The 17,327-nt window shown below is 39.3% G+C and overlaps 1 protein-coding gene across 9 annotated transcripts in view; it reads left to right on the forward strand.

The window, feature by feature from the left end:
• The first annotated feature begins 2,692 nt into the window (after positions 1-2,692).
• suco (SUN domain containing ossification factor) overlaps positions 2,693-17,327 on the forward strand; it is a 38,375-nt gene continuing 23,740 nt past the window's right edge. For 5 of the 9 annotated variants that reach the window (XM_046836482.1, XM_046836483.1, XM_046836491.1 and 2 more), the window contains exon 1: positions 2,694-2,970. In XM_046836482.1, the coding sequence (XP_046692438.1) occupies positions 2,918-2,970 (53 nt within the window). In that variant the 5' untranslated portion in view covers positions 2,694-2,917. Of the gene's footprint in view, positions 2,971-17,327 lie in introns of all 9 variants that reach the window. The other 4 variants (XM_046836485.1, XM_046836488.1, XM_046836489.1 and 1 more) reach the window with 2 other exon arrangements.

A 17,327-nucleotide genomic window follows, 5' to 3' on the forward strand; every position in this document is an offset into this window, starting at 1 on the left:
CAGCTACCTCTCTCCCTTTACCAGTCATAGTACCAACATTCAAAGTACCAACCCGAACCTCCACTCTCCTACACTGCTCCTTTCCTGCCGTCTCTGTAGACATCTTCCTCCTTCTCCTCCTTCGGCCAACTGTAGCCCAATTTTCACTGGTACCTTGTTGGCTAACGATACCTTTGGCGGTTGTTGGTAACCCGGACCTCGACCGATCCGGTATGAATTTCTGATTCTTGATCCACATATTCGATTTGGCACACGATTTACGCTGGATGCCCTTCCTAACGCAACCCTCCCCATTAATCCGGGCTTGGGACCGGCAATAAGTGCACTGGCTTGTGCAACCTTAATGGTTGGGTTTTTGGGCCTCTATCATACAAAGATATTTTATACAAATTGTATAATTGTACTCCAGATATGTTCTAACCCCAGCTTCCTGTGAAAAAAAGGTTCACTGTTATGTACATTATATGCTCTGAAAAATAAAGTCATGTTCATCAAGAAAAAACCCTCATAGAATTTGTAATAGCTGTAAAAGGAATTGTAATGGTTTTAATGTTGTGTTTCCACTGGTAATTTGCTGCCTTCTAGTGGTGGAATGTTCTGTCTAGTAGATCATCTGTAAGAACCAGTAAGACATCACTGAGCAATCAGATTGTTCAGTGGCTCGCTGATGCTTTACTTATTTAACTGTTGGGAATCATTATGAAGTTCTACTTCACTCTGTACATTCTGTATCATATCTGGATTATTATAACTGTTTTGTTGCATTCATAGCATATCCTAGATTAACTCCTATATATCTATACATCATCTGTATATTCACAGTGTATAACTATTGTACAGTTGTACATACAATGTACACATCTCATATTATAACTTTAAATATTCCATATTTCTATATATTGTCTTTTTATTTTATTTCACACACATTGACACATAAACTGCATTTGATTGCTGTATACTTGAACTATGAAATGACAATAAAGATCTGTCTGTCTGTCTGTCTGTCTGTCTGTCCATCCGTGTATATATAAACACTCCTGACAAAAATCTTAAGAACAGGGAAACATTTTGGTCTTAAACTTTTGATCAGCTGATGAACAGCTTGTTTGAGTTTAAATGCAGTTTTCAATAAATTGTCTCTTGCTACTTTTTTTTCTTTTGGCATTTTGAAGCAGTACCTACAACCTGGTTATGATCCACCAGTGCAAAATGTTAAAACTTGGAATGTGTTCCATGGTCCTACATTTTTGTTCAGGAGTGTATTTGGGAGGTGATGATAAGTTGATCTACACAATCATTGTTTTGATGGTTAATTATCTATCTATCTATCTATCTATCTATCTATCTATCTATCTATCTATCTATCTATCTATCTATCTGTCTGTCTGTCTGTCTGTCTGTCTGTCTGTCTGTCTGTCTGTCTGTATGTATGTATTTGGGAGGTGATGATAATTTGATGTACACAATCATTGTTTTGATGGTTAATTATCTATCTTTTTATCTATCTATCTATCTATCTATCTATCTATCTATCTATCTATCTATCTATCTATCTATCTATCTATCTGTATGTATGTATTTGGGAGGTGATGATAAGTTGATGTACACAATCAATGTTTTGATAGTTGATTATCTATCTATCTATCTATCTATCTATCTATCTATCTATCTATCTATCTATCTATCTATCTATCTATCTATCTATCTACATGTATATGGGAGGTAATGATAAGTTGATGTACACAATCAATGTTTTGATGGTTGATTATCTATCTATCTATCTATCTATCTATCTATCTATCTATCTATCTATCTATCTATCTACATGTATATGGGAGGTGATGATAAGTTGATGTACACAATCAATGTTTTGATGGTTAATTTTCTATCTATCTATCTATCTATCTATCTATCTATCTATCTATCTATCTATCTATCTATCTATCTATCTATCTACATGTATATGGGAGGTGATGATAAGTTGATGTACACAATCAATGTTTTGATGGTTGATTATCTATCTATCTATCTATCTATCTATCTATCTATCTATCTATCTATCTATCTATCTATCTATCTATCTATCTATCTACATGTATATGGGAGGTGATGATAAGTTGATGTACACAATCAATGTTTTGATGGTTGATTATCTATCTATCTATCTATCTATCTATCTATCTATCTATCTATCTATCTATCTATCTATCTATCTATCTATCTATCTGTATGTATTTGGAAGGTGATGATAAGTTGATGGATTATTTATCTATCTATCTATCTATCTATCTATCTATCTATCTATCTATCTATCTATCTATCTATGGGAGGTGATGATAATTTGATATAATGTATGGACTTATTGTTTTTATGGTTAAAAGAATCTAGAAGTATCTAGAAGCCGGTGACGTGTGTGTTTGTGACGGTTTTTTTTTCTCTCACACCTGAACAAAAGGTTGCTCCGAATTACATCATTCATTAAACTCCACCGCGACATTTTCCACATGGATGCTTCTGTACGAGGTCCAGCTCTGCTCCGTGTCCCCGGTGTGTCTCTTATCAGCGTGGTGACGCGGCCGTTCATCCAACTTCCAACTCATCCTGGAAGTCCGCCGTGTGGGCGGGACCACAATCCATACGCTCCAGTCCTATTGGTGCAGGCCTCTAACCGCTAACACAGGGGGAGGAGCTACGGAGGCCTAGCGACCGCTGGAGGGCCAGAAGCAGCCGAGCAGCAGCGGCGGAAGGTCGGCTGTGTAACACACGGCTGGGCGCGGAACATATACACACACCCACACACTTATTCAGTGTATTTATAGCTTTACTTTATTCTTATTTAACAAATAAGTGTTTTAAATCGAAACGAAGAGGACAGCGTGTAATAAGAAGCGAGGATGTTGGTCCCCGTGGGAAGATAATGAAGAGGCTGTGTGTGTTGCTCCTGTGCCTCACTGTAGCTCTCGTGTGCTGGTGAGTTCTCACAGAATTAATAATGCTCCTTATTTTATATATATTTATTTTACAGAAATAAGCCTCAGGGATACCTTGAAATGCTAATTCTCACATTAACCCTGTAGTTATAAAAGAAATGTCTGATTTTTATCAGCTTTATTTGTTGGCCTGTGAAGCTTCATGCGTAGCTAACAGACTGGTCGGAGAAAAAATATAAAAAATATAAAAAAAAGCTAAATAAATGTAAAGCAAAAGGCACTGTTCGTATATTTAGCTCATAAATTATTTTTCCCTTAGAAAATTATTATTAAAAAAAGCTTCATTGTGGATTCCAACATTGACGTTGCTCCGTATGGCTAAAGGAAAGCTAGCTATAGGGTTTAGTATGTACATGGAGACTCAATATTCAAAACAATACACATTTATTTTTGGTATTTTTGACATTAAATTCTACATTTTGTACACATTAAACCCTATTAGGGTTATTTTTTCCCCCCCTCAACAACCACATCATTTCTCTAACATGCCCTGGAGAGGTGGAGAAACAGCTGGCTGACATTTTCCTCACAGAAACATCATTACATCTCTGCCTTTATATGACTTTTTATTTATTTTCCTCAACTCAAATATTGTTTACCTGTTTTAAAAAAGTGCCTCATTAACTGTTAGTCACTTTCACCTCGACATTTTATTTATTTATACTTTAATTTATTTATTTACACCGGCAAATTTCCTTCTTGCAGCTGTTTTTATATTATATGATTATTATTCTGCATTATCTTTTAACGATTTATCCATATTATATAGTGATATATTTTGCTATTTGTTTATTTATGATGATTCTTATTTTTTATATTACCAAGCTTAATATTTTTTTAGTTTTTTTAGGAAATGTGTTGTACATGTCTTGTTGATCTTGATTTCATGATTATTTTGGAGATACAATAATAATTAGTTTTATAATAAGCCGCAGGAGTTGAACGAACCCTCGTGAACCGGTGCATTCGGATTTGTTTTCCCGAGGCTTTTCCAGCTATTCAAATCCTGACCACATTATGTAAATGTGGTCCATCAGATTTACTTGTTGCCCCTGTTTCTTTACTGCGTCTTTTTTACAACTCAAAAGATTCAAAGTATTTGCATCAGTGACGGAGAGATGAGGCCGCTATGGTTTTTTTTTTTTTTTCCCTATTCTGAACACATCTTTCTGTTCAACAGGTCCCATTTTTTCTTCTAGTTTGATTGAGAAAAATCACAGCGAGACTCTGTCACAAAAATTACTTGTACCGTAAATATACACTGATCAGGAATAACATTATGACAGCATGAACTTTTTCAGCGATTTGAGCTACAGTTACTCGTCCTATGAATCAGACCACACGCACCAGCCTTCACTCCCCGTGTGCATTAATAAGGCTCGGTAGCCCATGACCCTGTCGCCGGTTCACCACTGTTCCTTTCTTGGAGCACTTTTGACAAACACTGACCACTGCAGACTGGGAAACCCCACCAGAGCCGCAGTTTTGGAGACGTTCTGACCTAGACGTCATTATTTGTCCCTCGTCAAACTCACTTAGATCCTTACGCTCGCCCATTTTTCCTGCTTCTAGCACGTCAACTTTGAGGACAAAATGTCCCTCACAATAACAGGTGCCATGATGAAGAGATAATCGGTGTTATTCACTTCACCAGTCATAATGTTATACCTTATCTAAACACTACGCCTGGGTGAATATACAAAATATAAAAAAGTCATTTAATTAATAGCAGTCTATTAATATACATTTTCCGTTTCAAAAGCATTCCAGTTACTCTTTTCTTGCAGAATTCGATATCAGATTCGGTGTTGTTTCGAATCCGTGTGACTTTTCAGCTTGTTGGCATTTAACGTTAGAGATTGGTTTATTTTAATTTTTTGTAACTTAAAAAATGAGCTTTTGATTTCTTGTGCAATGCACATAACCATGCCTAGACAACAAGTTATAATATGTTTATCTACGGAACTGATCGAGCCCATTATTATTCCCTCATAAAAAAAAATACCTGATCACAACCTTATTATTACTTATAACACGTGTTAAAACGAGACCCTATTGTACTTGAACTAGTCTGTATTGAGGAAAGCTATCATTTGGGTTGTGTGCTCTTGTGCAGAAACTTGATTATATATTAATCTGGAGTGACTGGATCATTGCTGGAATGTTGGTCTTTTTCTATCCCGCCGGTTCTGCACGAGATGGACAGATGGTAGATTCACGCTGGTGTGTCGCTTTATTAACTTGTGAGCAGTGCACCGTGTTTGGAGCGAGAATCTCGTACAGAAAGGCCGGCCTTCACAGAGCTCCGTGAACATTCCCTTCCTGTTACGACTGATAATGATATTTGAGACGTGCTTGTTTATTTAGGATGTCAGGTACGTCCATGTATTAATGACATCAGAGCATTAATAGTCTTCTTAAGATGACGGATGGCGGCGTGTTATTGTAACCTGAAGCTTAGCGTCGACTACTTGGAGGAGAAGCGGCACAAAAAAACATAAATGTCCTTAGATGAGAGTTTTAGTAAAAGTCAACAGACTGGTTAAAGGTACTGAAATCACTTTCAGTAGTGTTTTTCAGATCTGCGACTCTTTCACTGTTTTGCATCTTTAGATTTTTCCAGGTGTCTAAGAGCAGAAGATAAAAGACCCTGCTGTATCCCATTCCTCACGCATCCGTATTCCTCCACGTCACAGCACGTATCCAAACCGATATTCATATATGTATACATTTTTTGATTACTCGGTCAGAAAAGGCACCTCAAGAATAAGAAACATATCAAAGATGGTAAAAGTGTACAGGAAGTGTATAGTACACGCGTGTTTCCGTTTAAAAACTAAAAGGAAGTTGAATTGCACAGTTATGATCTCGATTTCGGTTTCTCAATTTAGCATCAGCCTGGACTCCAGAACAGCGTTACAGTATTAAAGTGAACTTTAATAGAGTTGTTAAATGTTCGTCCAAATACAAACGTGTGGATTCCACTCTCACGTATTCATCTTTTAATACCGAGTTACTCCTGTGTTCCTTCTTCAAATTACAGCAACTCGGATTACTAATTTCGAGAAGGGACACGTTTATATGCTGATTAAGACCAGTTTCTGCCCACAGAAGTCTATTGGGAATGAACAGATACGAATGTTGGCTTTGCTGGTTTCTTGAACTCTCGGCGCCTAAACACGCTCGAAGATCGTCGTTTTACCGTCTGATCTGTCGCGGTGCACACGTGTCAGCACATGGGACATTCCCAATTTCATGATGAATACGCGTTTTTGTTTATATGGGAAATCGATCTCAAAAAATTGCGAATGTCAATCACGATTTGTGCACGTTTGAATTCCGGCCTTCTGCCGGTCACATTTCCGCCAGCCAATCATAGGCATCGTTCTGTTACCCCGCCCAGTGAAGTTGCAGAAACACAAGTATCTCATGGCCAGAAACCCGTCGTCAAAATGTTCTCATCTGATAAAATACATAGACACAGAAATATTTTGCATGTGAATGGATTACTAGACCCTCCACAAAGACATGGTTTGCTAAAGATCTCAGGCCTCTTCAGCCTTAATATGCCTGATCTAGGGTTGCAAAATTTCAGGAATTCTCACGGCTTGGAAACTTTCCTTGGGAATTGAAGGGAGTAAAGTGGGAATTTACAAAATGGCAGAAACTTAAACGTAGTTAAAAAAAAAAAAAAAAGGGTCTCACAGGATGACTCTTGGATAAATAAATTTAAAACACACACACACTTCCTGCAGGGTTGTTAAGGCCACACCCCCTACATGCCCTGTTTATTCCTCCATAACATAACGCACACATCATTCCTCGAATCCTGCACACAAAACAATGTCCAAGAATAGAGAGTATTCGCGTAAATCAGATAAATATTATGTGCATTTATATCTAAAATTTCCCTGTGCTTTGTGTAAGTTACAACTAAATTATACTAACAGTTAAATCAGTCCAAAAAATGTATAAAAAATTATTTTTTTTAGTAAGTTTCCCATAAATTCCCGGTAAGTTTCCAAGTTGGAATATGTCCAAAAATTCCCCAGATGCAGTTTCCATTGAAAGTTTCAGAAAATTTACCAGGATGTTTAACAAGCACATCACAAACTTTGGTGTTTGTTTAAGTCAGTATTCACAACTCTCGGGAACCGGATTTCCCGAGAATCCAACACTAACGTGAGTCTTATTTTGGAACCGGATTGAAAGCCGGTTGGTATTAATCAAACTCTGCGTCTACTCAAAGGCACGCTTTGTTCAGACGGTGCGTGATCGTCAGCACGGCCTCTCGGCCAAACCTCCCTCCTCTCTAACGCTGACATTCCTAACGCTCCGTACAACATACGATTCTCTCTCTCAAATCCGCAAGGGTTCTTTTTTTTCCCCAGCATGCACAGAACCGATCTGCTGTTCAGCCCCAACGCTGAAGAGAGAAAGAAAAGCCGAGTCAGGCAGAAACACAAAGCCTGCAGTTGTGGGCAGAGAGAAGTGCAGCTCTGGCACAAATCTCTGCTTTCTCTGACTGAAGACCTACGCTTTCTCCATCCGCGAGCAGCTTGCACACATCCTATTGTGTGCGTTTTTGACCATTGTTTAATGTCGCTGTCCATGTGGTTCGTCGGCTCTCCACCACTTTTAGCCTTCTTTCCTTTAGTAGCCTTGTACAAATAGGCCGAAAAATTTTTTGACTTAAAATGCAGGAACAAATTGGAATTTTTGCCTTTTTCAGTTCATTTTAGCATTTCAGCTACTAAACATCTCCATGTTTTTTAAAGATCGAAGGTGATGTCAAAAAGCTCCATTCACAAGAAAGTACTTCAATCATCTACGTTTACACACCATCACTTTCAAAATAGTCCTTTCGCAAAGCAATCCAGCGCTCCCTTCGTTCCTGCCTCTTCGGGATTATGTCCCGGAATTCTTCGTTTCGAAGCATGTCAAGCGAGTCGCTCCGGCTCGATCAAAGGACGATGACTTCCGTGACCCCGACTTGTGAAGGCCAGTGCTCCCCGCGATTGCGCGTGCAGCCTCGTGCTGCCATCTGGTGGCGTGCTACGAAACTAGTCTCGAACCTTTCTTCGATACCACGTCGTATATTCCTTCTCGTTTTTTTCTTTATGTATACTGATGTAATATGAAACTACAGCGTGAACTCCCACTGCTCCGAGCAGCTGTGCTGATTTGACTTGCTGAGACCGTCGCATGTTTGAGTTGTCTCAAAAATTGAATTAGATTGGATTCATGTTGTCGCTCAGCTTGCCTGATGTTTTTGTCCTCGTAACCGCAGTTGCCTTGAAGACAACTTCAAATTGATCAGGAAGTGAATATTCAGCACGCAGATAAAAATGAGAACGAGGCAACAGCATGAAGTCTAGATTTCTGCATTTGACTTGGATGCAACAATTTTTTTTCCCTTGTATTTTTCTTTGTCCTTGTCAAGTTTATTACTGTTTCACTTCAGATCATATCAGTATGCGATTTTGTTTTTAATTTGCTTTCTCAACATTTGCATAGAGTCAGGTGAGGAACCATTACACTGTAGTACTTTAATTTTACAAATAATTATGAAATCTCATGCCGGAGCCGTGTGTTGCGGTTTGGGGGTGTGTTTATAGTAGTGATCATGATCCATCAATGAGGGTATAGAGTTCATGACTTTTAGTTTCTTTAAAAAAAAAAAAAAAAAAGAAAGAGCATTTACACAGTCAGCATGTCTCGGTGATAAAAAAACATTTTCAGCAGTAACGAGCGACGTGTCAGTCCCTGTCTCTTGCGTGTTTTGAATAGTGCAAAGTTTTACGCTCGCACAAAGATGCTTTTGTTGGCAAGTGCCATTTGATCCTTTCCAGTTGGGTCTTTTGTGGGTTTACTGATCGCATCTTCTTTCATTTATTTCTGCTTAGTTTATTGAAGAACTATGAGATCATCAGACCATGCATTCAACAGCAGATTGTAAAATAAAAACACAACTCAATTTCATATTCGGTAGCACACAACAACTGCCTAAGCTTTGTTTTGTTTTTTTTTATATATTTTGTTTGTTTGCTACTGTAAAATTCCATAACAAACTATGGCAGTCGGGAAAATGAACACTTCTGACTAATCGGTTTCACTAATACAGCTGTGCCATAATATAAACCCGTTATAATAATACCTAATAATCTTTATACATAGCGGTTTGGTAGCATTAAGGCCCAGCTATATGAGTAATTACAGTTAATGGAACCAAACTCAACTGTTCCGATGCAAAATGTTGGTTCAAATTCGACAGGTTTGAATAGATTTAAGCAGTAGTTCAATTTTGTTCGCTGATTATTTCCAGCGGCTGCTGAGAACTGCAGTTTCACTTTATCTGGAAAAGTGGAAAATAGAAGTTGCTGAACTACCGCTTCATGGGGCATTTTCCAAAATTTCTCCACTAATGCGACTCGAAGCTTTCAGTTGAACAAATGAACATTGAGAATCGCAATTGGTGATTATTTGTGTGTTGGGTAGAATGTTGACTTGTTTGGTGTCTAGTTTTAATGCGTGACTGGTGACGGCTTTGCGTACTCACAATTCAGAAAGAAAGTTACTACCGTATTATGGCTGAAACCCACATTTAGGTTTTAATTACTGTAGATTATGTTGGAATCGTTTTAGGAAAATCTCTTGTATTTACCTGCCATTGATCACCTTCACCACAGATCCCACAGCATCATCAAGGACTCCTCACATCCCAATCACAAACATACACACCAGAACCAGCAGGTTCAGGAACAGCTTTTATTTATTATTTTTTTTCCGTCCAGCATCATCCTACTGCACTCAACACCACACCGTTAGATCACTTTATAAACACTGTATATATCTTCTGTACAGTATTGCATATTGTCATTTATATACCCCTCATTCTCTACGCATATTGTGCCTTATATACATCTGCACTAATCTCTTATGTAGGTGTATCTATATATACCTTACATACTGTACATCCTGCCTTATATTCCACATATACATATATTTAGTGTATTTGTTCATTCGGCTTTTTGCTTAATTTTCATTTACTCGTATTTTTCAAGTCTGCATATTTTTTTCCCCACTGCTAAAGCCTTTATATTTATTTACTGAACATATGTTTACATCTATATTACATGCTGTACATATACTTACATATTTATCTGCACTTGTCAATTTGCACAGTTACTGTTCTGGTAGATGCCAAACTGCATTTTGTTTATCCGTCAATCTGTCTATCGAGCTGTCTGTCTGTCTATCGCGCTGTCTGTCTGTCTATAGCGCTGTCTGTCTGTCTATAGCGCTGTCTGTCTGTCTGTCTGTCTATCGAACTATCTGTCTGTCTATTTGACTATCAAGCTGTCTGTCTCTCTTTCGAGCTCTGTCTGTCTAGCTCTCTGTCTGTCTGTCTAGCTCTCTGTCTGTCTGTCTAGCTCTCTGTCTGTCTGTCTGTCTATCAAGCTATCTGTATCTGTCTATCTCTATTTCTCTCCTTATCTTTATTGCTCTCTCTATCTCTCTCTTTAATGATTGCAGAGATAAAGGAAACGAATGATCTCGGCGAATTTAGAAAACATCATTTTCTGAACAAAGTGTGACGGACAATTGAAACAAGGGAACACCAGTGAAAAAGCAGCAGAAGAGAAATTTTGATTAGTTGAAGTTAATTTTCTGTGTTTGCATTCAACATTTATATCTTATAGCCTCCAATCATTTAAAATAAAGTGCAGTAGTGGCCATCTGAGCCTAATACGGAGTGATCGCAGTGAACAGGTTCGACTCTTGTCTTCAAGACAAAAACAACACTTTGTTAAACACGATCGGGGAAAGTGACACATTTTTTGCGCAGCGTAGCTGAACTTGTTACCGAGCGTTTTTTTTTTTTTGGTGTTGTTGTTGCTTTGAGGCACAAACTAATTGTGGCAGGTCGTGTCTTCTTACTTATATTACTTTATAATTATGTGCATTTGAGAGACTTTGAGATTTTCTGTTTAAGTTGCTTATATTGCAGATCTCTCAAATCCTATTCCATTGGTGCACATACATCCCTGTGGTAATCGGGCTGATCTTAGAGCCAGTGCTCTATTGATTAAGAGACTTTTTTTGTGCTTGTTTGCTGTGTTTTTATCTTTTGCCCAAAATGGAGAAGCGAAGAAGAAAGAAAAGAGGTTGTGAGCAAATCCGCCGGTTGCTTAGAGCTGGGGGTCATATGACTACGGGATTCATTGTAATGTTCACAATCCACCATTCGGAGGCGTTGTGAATATGGTAATATAGAATCAGTGTCCATTCGATGAACAACGCCTGCTTATGCTGATCATCTCATCATAATCATCGAACACCAGAATGAATGAAAAGTGTGATGTGATTTCAGTCAGGTTATGATGGTTGCATAGGATCTTATAACCCTCTTCAAGCATAATATAAGTTTTGTGATCGCTTTGACTCGATGCTGGGAAAGTTTCGTACGTTTCGAATGTTAAAATGCGACGTGTCCTCGGCGTATAACTTAATAAACGAGTAGCTTTAACTCCTGTTTTGCACTCCTGAGCGCACACCACCTGTGTTTAGGCAAAACATGGCGTTTAATCACGGATAGAGAGAGATCCGGATCGTTCCGGATATTTTTTTTTCTAACGGTCGTCATCACCCGGTTGCGTTTATTCATGAAGAATTATCCCCGCGGGCCTGCAGGTTGATTATGTAATCCTGCTTTCGCCTCGCCCGAGCTCTGAGGCTATAGTTAGTCTCGGTGTAAACACGGTAGTCTGCGAGTTGTTCCGCACACAGCGTTGTTGTGGATTGAACATGAGGAATGAGCTGGGCAGTGCTCTAAGTATAAGTAGATGTAGGTATAAACTTGCAGCTTGGTGAGTTTGCGTTCTCTGGAATTCGTAAATACAGATGATAAGCGTCCGGGCATGCAGAGGTTGTTTTGCATTTTTTTGCAGCATATGCGTGTTTGTTTAGACTGGACCAGTTTTTCTGCATCATGAAACATCGATAGCAATCCCTTTCCACATAAATGAGTTCATCGAACGTCTGTGACTGGCTTCAGGGTTTTGATCTCCAGACGTCAGAGCAGATGCTTTTCTGTCCATGCCACTTAAGAGCACTCGTAGAAATAACCACAGGTTATAAATAACCACCCATTGTCCTTCTTGTGGGTGGGGGGTGGGTGGGTCGTGTATCCAACGGCAACGGCTGAAATCTTGTGTTGCGCTTTCTGAGCACTTCGTACGAGCGGTTGGCATGGAAACCGAAAGGACTGACGAGTCCAAAGCAGTGTTGTTCCTCCATCGCGATGTAAAGACTGGGCGAGGCTTCTTCAGGATGTGAGTCGGTGGTGTACGTTCCTATATTCATCATGCACTCTTTTGATTTCTCCTTTAACTGACTCTTAAACTGAACTCATTGTGAATCTCCCTTTATAGAAGCCAGACTTGTCTTAAGGGGTTTTTCTTGCATCAACAAAATAAAACCAGGGGGAAAACCACTTTAATGGTCAGAGTTACTGTGGAATTAGAGCTTATCCTGGGAACACTGGGCATGAGACAGGAAATCTCCCTGTATGAGCAGTCCATTGAAGGGCACACACTCCTTCACACCTAGGGGCACTTTAGCAGATCTAATCCACCCTGTTGATAGATGAGTGTATATGCTGTGCACTTTAATATTCCTGCAGTTACCTAACATCATTGCTTGTTCAGTATGCGGAGTAAGTTTGACTTTGCTTTAATCCCCCTTTGAACCGTTTGCATGCCAGGAACCGCCCTGCTTCAAAGCATTAAACATTATTTAAGTGTTTGGCATTTTTGTCCGTCAAATGCTTTTCTCTTGTAATAATTTGTATTTGTCAATCATACTTCAATACTGTCAATCTCTTCTATGTCATCAGGAAAATATAAACTGCAGTCTAGTCTTGAGGTCGACCAAATCCATAATCCAATATGGAAAAATCCATACCGGTTAGTTGCTGGAGCGATTGTAAAGGTCTGCTGTCACCACGACAGCGGCCTCTAGAGGCGAATCACTGACGCCGCGCGCTATTCGTTTTTTCAAGCTAGAGCGCGGTGCGATACCGTGCAGTCTGCGAATGTGTTGAATATGACTGAAAGAATACGGCAGCGCTAAGATCATGCAGCGTGTCGTGTTCGTGCCCTTTACAGAAAGATGAGCATTGGTCGGAGGATGGGAATTGCAGGTCGCACCCTCCAGTCAAACGCAATTAATCCGCAAGCATTATCTCTTCCAGATTAATCTCGGAGGAAATTTTTGTTGTTTTTGCCAGAGGAAAAAAAAATGTAAATGAAAAATATTTTATATATACAAAATGTATTCAAAGTACAAAAAGGTACTCGGGAACTAAGGACACATTGCACATGGTATGATGGTTTAATATTACACGTAGTGTTATATTACACATATAAGATTTTGCTAATGCATATAAAGGCACAGTGATGCTGTCAGTATTCATTCTGTCAGCTCTGCTTCTTACTGAAAGGGGGGGAGTTTATAGAGTTTGATGGCTAATGGTAGGAAAGACCTCCTGTGGTTTGTCTTCAGTGAAAGACAGTAGGTTTTGCATAACATTGCACATGAATATTTATCTAATAGACTGTAACTAGGCTCCATATCTCCTATCTGAACGTGCCTCGCTCTGCCCCAGAGCTGCTCTGTGAACCTGCAATGGCCATGAATTAAAGTTCACTTGTTTCCTTCAGCTTTATTCCCCCTCTTTATCCGCTTGACAGCATTGAAACATTTATTTTCCTCAGGCCCTGGCCTACTTTCCAACACGAGGTTCGTTGCGTCACTCTGCCTGTTTCTCTGGCTGTTTGTCTCACAGCCACACGGCTCAGTACATGCTCCAGATCCTGATCTACTTTCCAGTTGACTTTTTAAACCACTCAAGCTTGCGTGTACTTTTACTCTTCCTCCCTTTTGGCGTACATGGAGGACTTCTGAATATTAAACCACGATCTCACGACTCAAATATGTCAATACAACTTATAGTCTAATTATAGTATTATACTTTAATGCCTGAGGACATAAGACATGTCATTGACATTGTCTCTTGTGCTTTAAATTAGTCTTAGGCCTGTTCACACCCGTTATTAACATCAAGCTTTGATGAGCCGATGCTAAATGGACAACTGGAAACAAAGCGGTTTACACCTTGGAATTTTAAATGCGTCAGTTTGTAAATACTAGCAGTCAGATTTCAAAGACCATTTGTCTCTCACACACGTTTAGAACTCATCTTGCGCAACCTGTACGTACGTTTCATACGTTTCAATCATGTTCTGCTTGTGTTATTTATAAAATAATGAGAAGCTATTTCCCGTCTTCATCTTATACGGTCACAGTCTCGGGCTGAAAGGTCGGATTTGTTTGTTTTAGACTTGATTAGAGATCGAATAGATCTCGAATTCCTCGTCCAGCTGCTATTCATGGTCAAGTGTCCATTCACTTTTGTGACGTAATTGAGGTGATTAGCCAGTGGTAGCGAGTTATTCTGTATTGAAGACCTGGCATATGGCCTCCTCCAACAGCCAAATACTAAATGTGCAGGTTATTTTGTCAAAAGTGAAATTATTTCCTGTTTTGTCTCCAGGAAGATGCAGCTCTTCCTCTGCCTTGTTAATCTGTATTCTTTGTGAGGACACGCCTCGTCATATTCACGTCACAGCAGCGGCACTGAGGAAAATTTATCGAGGAGAAATCAATCTACATATCAAATATTGCTCACAAATTATTGGTATAACAAAGGCATAGCGATTCTGCTAACAATTATATATCAATAAAGCGCATTTTACCGACACCACTATTCAAAAAAAAAAAAAAAAAAGGATGTAAAAGTGTATACGATGCACACTTTAAAAAAAAAAAATTTTTGATGCATCCCATCGATAACTTTTATGTCGTGAATCTGTTCCGCTTTCGTACTGTTATTTATTTTTTTTAGGTTGTGACAGGGAATACCGGAGGGATTTTGCTGCATGCCTGCTCTTCCTGAACCCATTTAGGCAGATGAGCCTAAAGATAAAGCCTGGCACAAAACCCAGAGGTCTGCCACATCAGATAGAGAACAGGCTAATTGATCTTGATCTTTGATTGTGTAGCTCCCTGTCATCTATTCTCCGTCCCCCTGCCTGAGCTCGGATTTGGGTTTAAGTAAAGGATTGAGAGTCATTCCAGTCATTATTTGGACAATCGGGATCGTAACCCGAGCTGAATTTTACGTCCATCACAGCGAACTCATAGTTTTCAAAGCGAGTTCATAGTAACCCGACCCGACTGGTGTAGCGCTGGAGAATTAGCCCACATCGTGTTTTCATCAGGTCCATCTTGCAGATCTTTTGTCTTGACTGGAAGAATAACATGATTACCTCTTTTCCTGTCATCCATAAAGCCATCGAACCACCCCCTCTCACACCCTTCTTCGAGAGCTGATAATGTGAGCATTTCTTAACACATGAACTTGGGCATGTTTCTACAGGAGGGAAGATATTTCGCTTTTGCCCCAGGCCGGGTGCTTCTCAATAGACTCCCATCTAAAGTTTGCTGTACTGATTGGTGAAAAAGGACTGGGATGTATACTATGTAGTATGAATGTATAGTTCTGCTCTATATGGGTTGGAGTGGAAGATGATCTGCTATAAAGCTCTGACCATACATTTTGGGGTGAATTAGAACACTGACTGCACCCCAGTGCTCCTCACCTCACCTACATCAGCACCTGACCTTACACCATTGTGGCTGAATGAGCACAAATCTCCACAAGTACACTCGAAAAATCTAGTGGAACATCTTCCCAGAAGAGTGGAGGGAATTATCACAGTGAACAGGGACCAAATGTGGAACGGGGTGTTTAGAAAGCACATAGGAGTCTTATACTCGGGTGTCCACAAACTGTTGTCCATAATAGTGTGTGTGTGTGTGTGTGTGTGTGTGTGTGTGTGTGTGTGTGTGTGTGTGTGTGTGTGTGTGTGTGTGTGTAAATACAGTGGTGTGAAAAAGTGTTTCTGATTTCTTATTTTTTTAGCATGTTTGTCACACTTTAATGTTTCAGATCATCAAACTAATTTAAATATTAGTAAAATATAACACAAGTGACCACGACATGCAGTTTTTAAATGAAGGTTTTTATTATTGAGGGAAAACAAAATCCAAAACTACATGGCCCTGTGTGAAAACTGTTAAAACTGTGGTTTATCACACCTGAGTTACATTTCTCTAGCCACACCCAGTCCTGATTACTGCCACACCTGTTCGCAATCAAGAAATCTCTTAAATAGGACCTGCCTGATAAAGTGAAGTAGACTAAAAGATCCTCAAAAGCTAGACATGATGTCGAGATCCAAAGAAATTCAGAAACAAATGAGAAAGTAATTGAGATCTATCATTCTGGAAAAGGTTATAAATCCATTTCGAAAGCTTTGGGACTCCAGAGAACCACAGTGAGAGACATTATTCACAATTCACAAGCACAGCGATGACTCATCCTCATGGTTTTTCTGTGAAAACATCTTGATGATCTCCAAGACTTTTGGGAAAGTGTGTCCCATTACGTCTGGCGAAAAAGTAACGCCGCATTTCAGAAAAAGATCATACCAACAGTAAAACATGGTGGTGGTAGTGTTATGCACTGGGGCTGTTTTGCTGCTTCAGGACCTGGAAGACTTGCTGTGATAAATGGAACCATGAATTCTGCTGTTTACCAAAAAATCCTGAAGGAGAATGTCTGGCCATCTGTTTGTGACCTCAAACTGAAGCGAACTTGGGTTCTGCAGCAGGACAATGATCCAAAACACACCAGCAAGTCCACCTCTGAATGGCTGAAGAAAAACTAAATGAAGACTTTGGAGAGGCCTAGTCTTTGAAAAGGCGGTGCATGCTCAAAAACCCGCCAATGTGGCTGAATTAAAAAAATTCTGCAAAGATGAGTGGAGCAAAATTCCTCCACAGCGCTGTAACAGACTTAATGCAAGTTGCCCAACCAGTTATTAGGTTTAGGGTGCAAACGCTTAATAAAAACCTTAATTTAAAACAGTATGTTGTGTTCACGTGTTTTAAACGCACCCAAATATAAGCCGCACCCACTGAATTTTACAAAGATTTTTATTTTGAACATAAATACGCCGCACCTGTCTATAAACCTGTCTACACTGAAACTAATGAACTTTACACAGGCTTTAATGAAAGACAGTGTCTGTTACACGGCTTGTATCTAAACAGGAGCCTACCAAGAAAGTCATTGTTCACTGTCTTCCTCCTTCCTTTCACAACAATTTCTCTCGAGAGTTTTTCTTTTGGCATCGTCGTGCGTTTAAA

Source organism: Silurus meridionalis, chromosome 23, assembly GCF_014805685.1.
Source record: "Silurus meridionalis isolate SWU-2019-XX chromosome 23, ASM1480568v1, whole genome shotgun sequence".
NCBI classification, from domain to species: Eukaryota; Metazoa; Chordata; class Actinopteri; order Siluriformes; family Siluridae; genus Silurus; species Silurus meridionalis.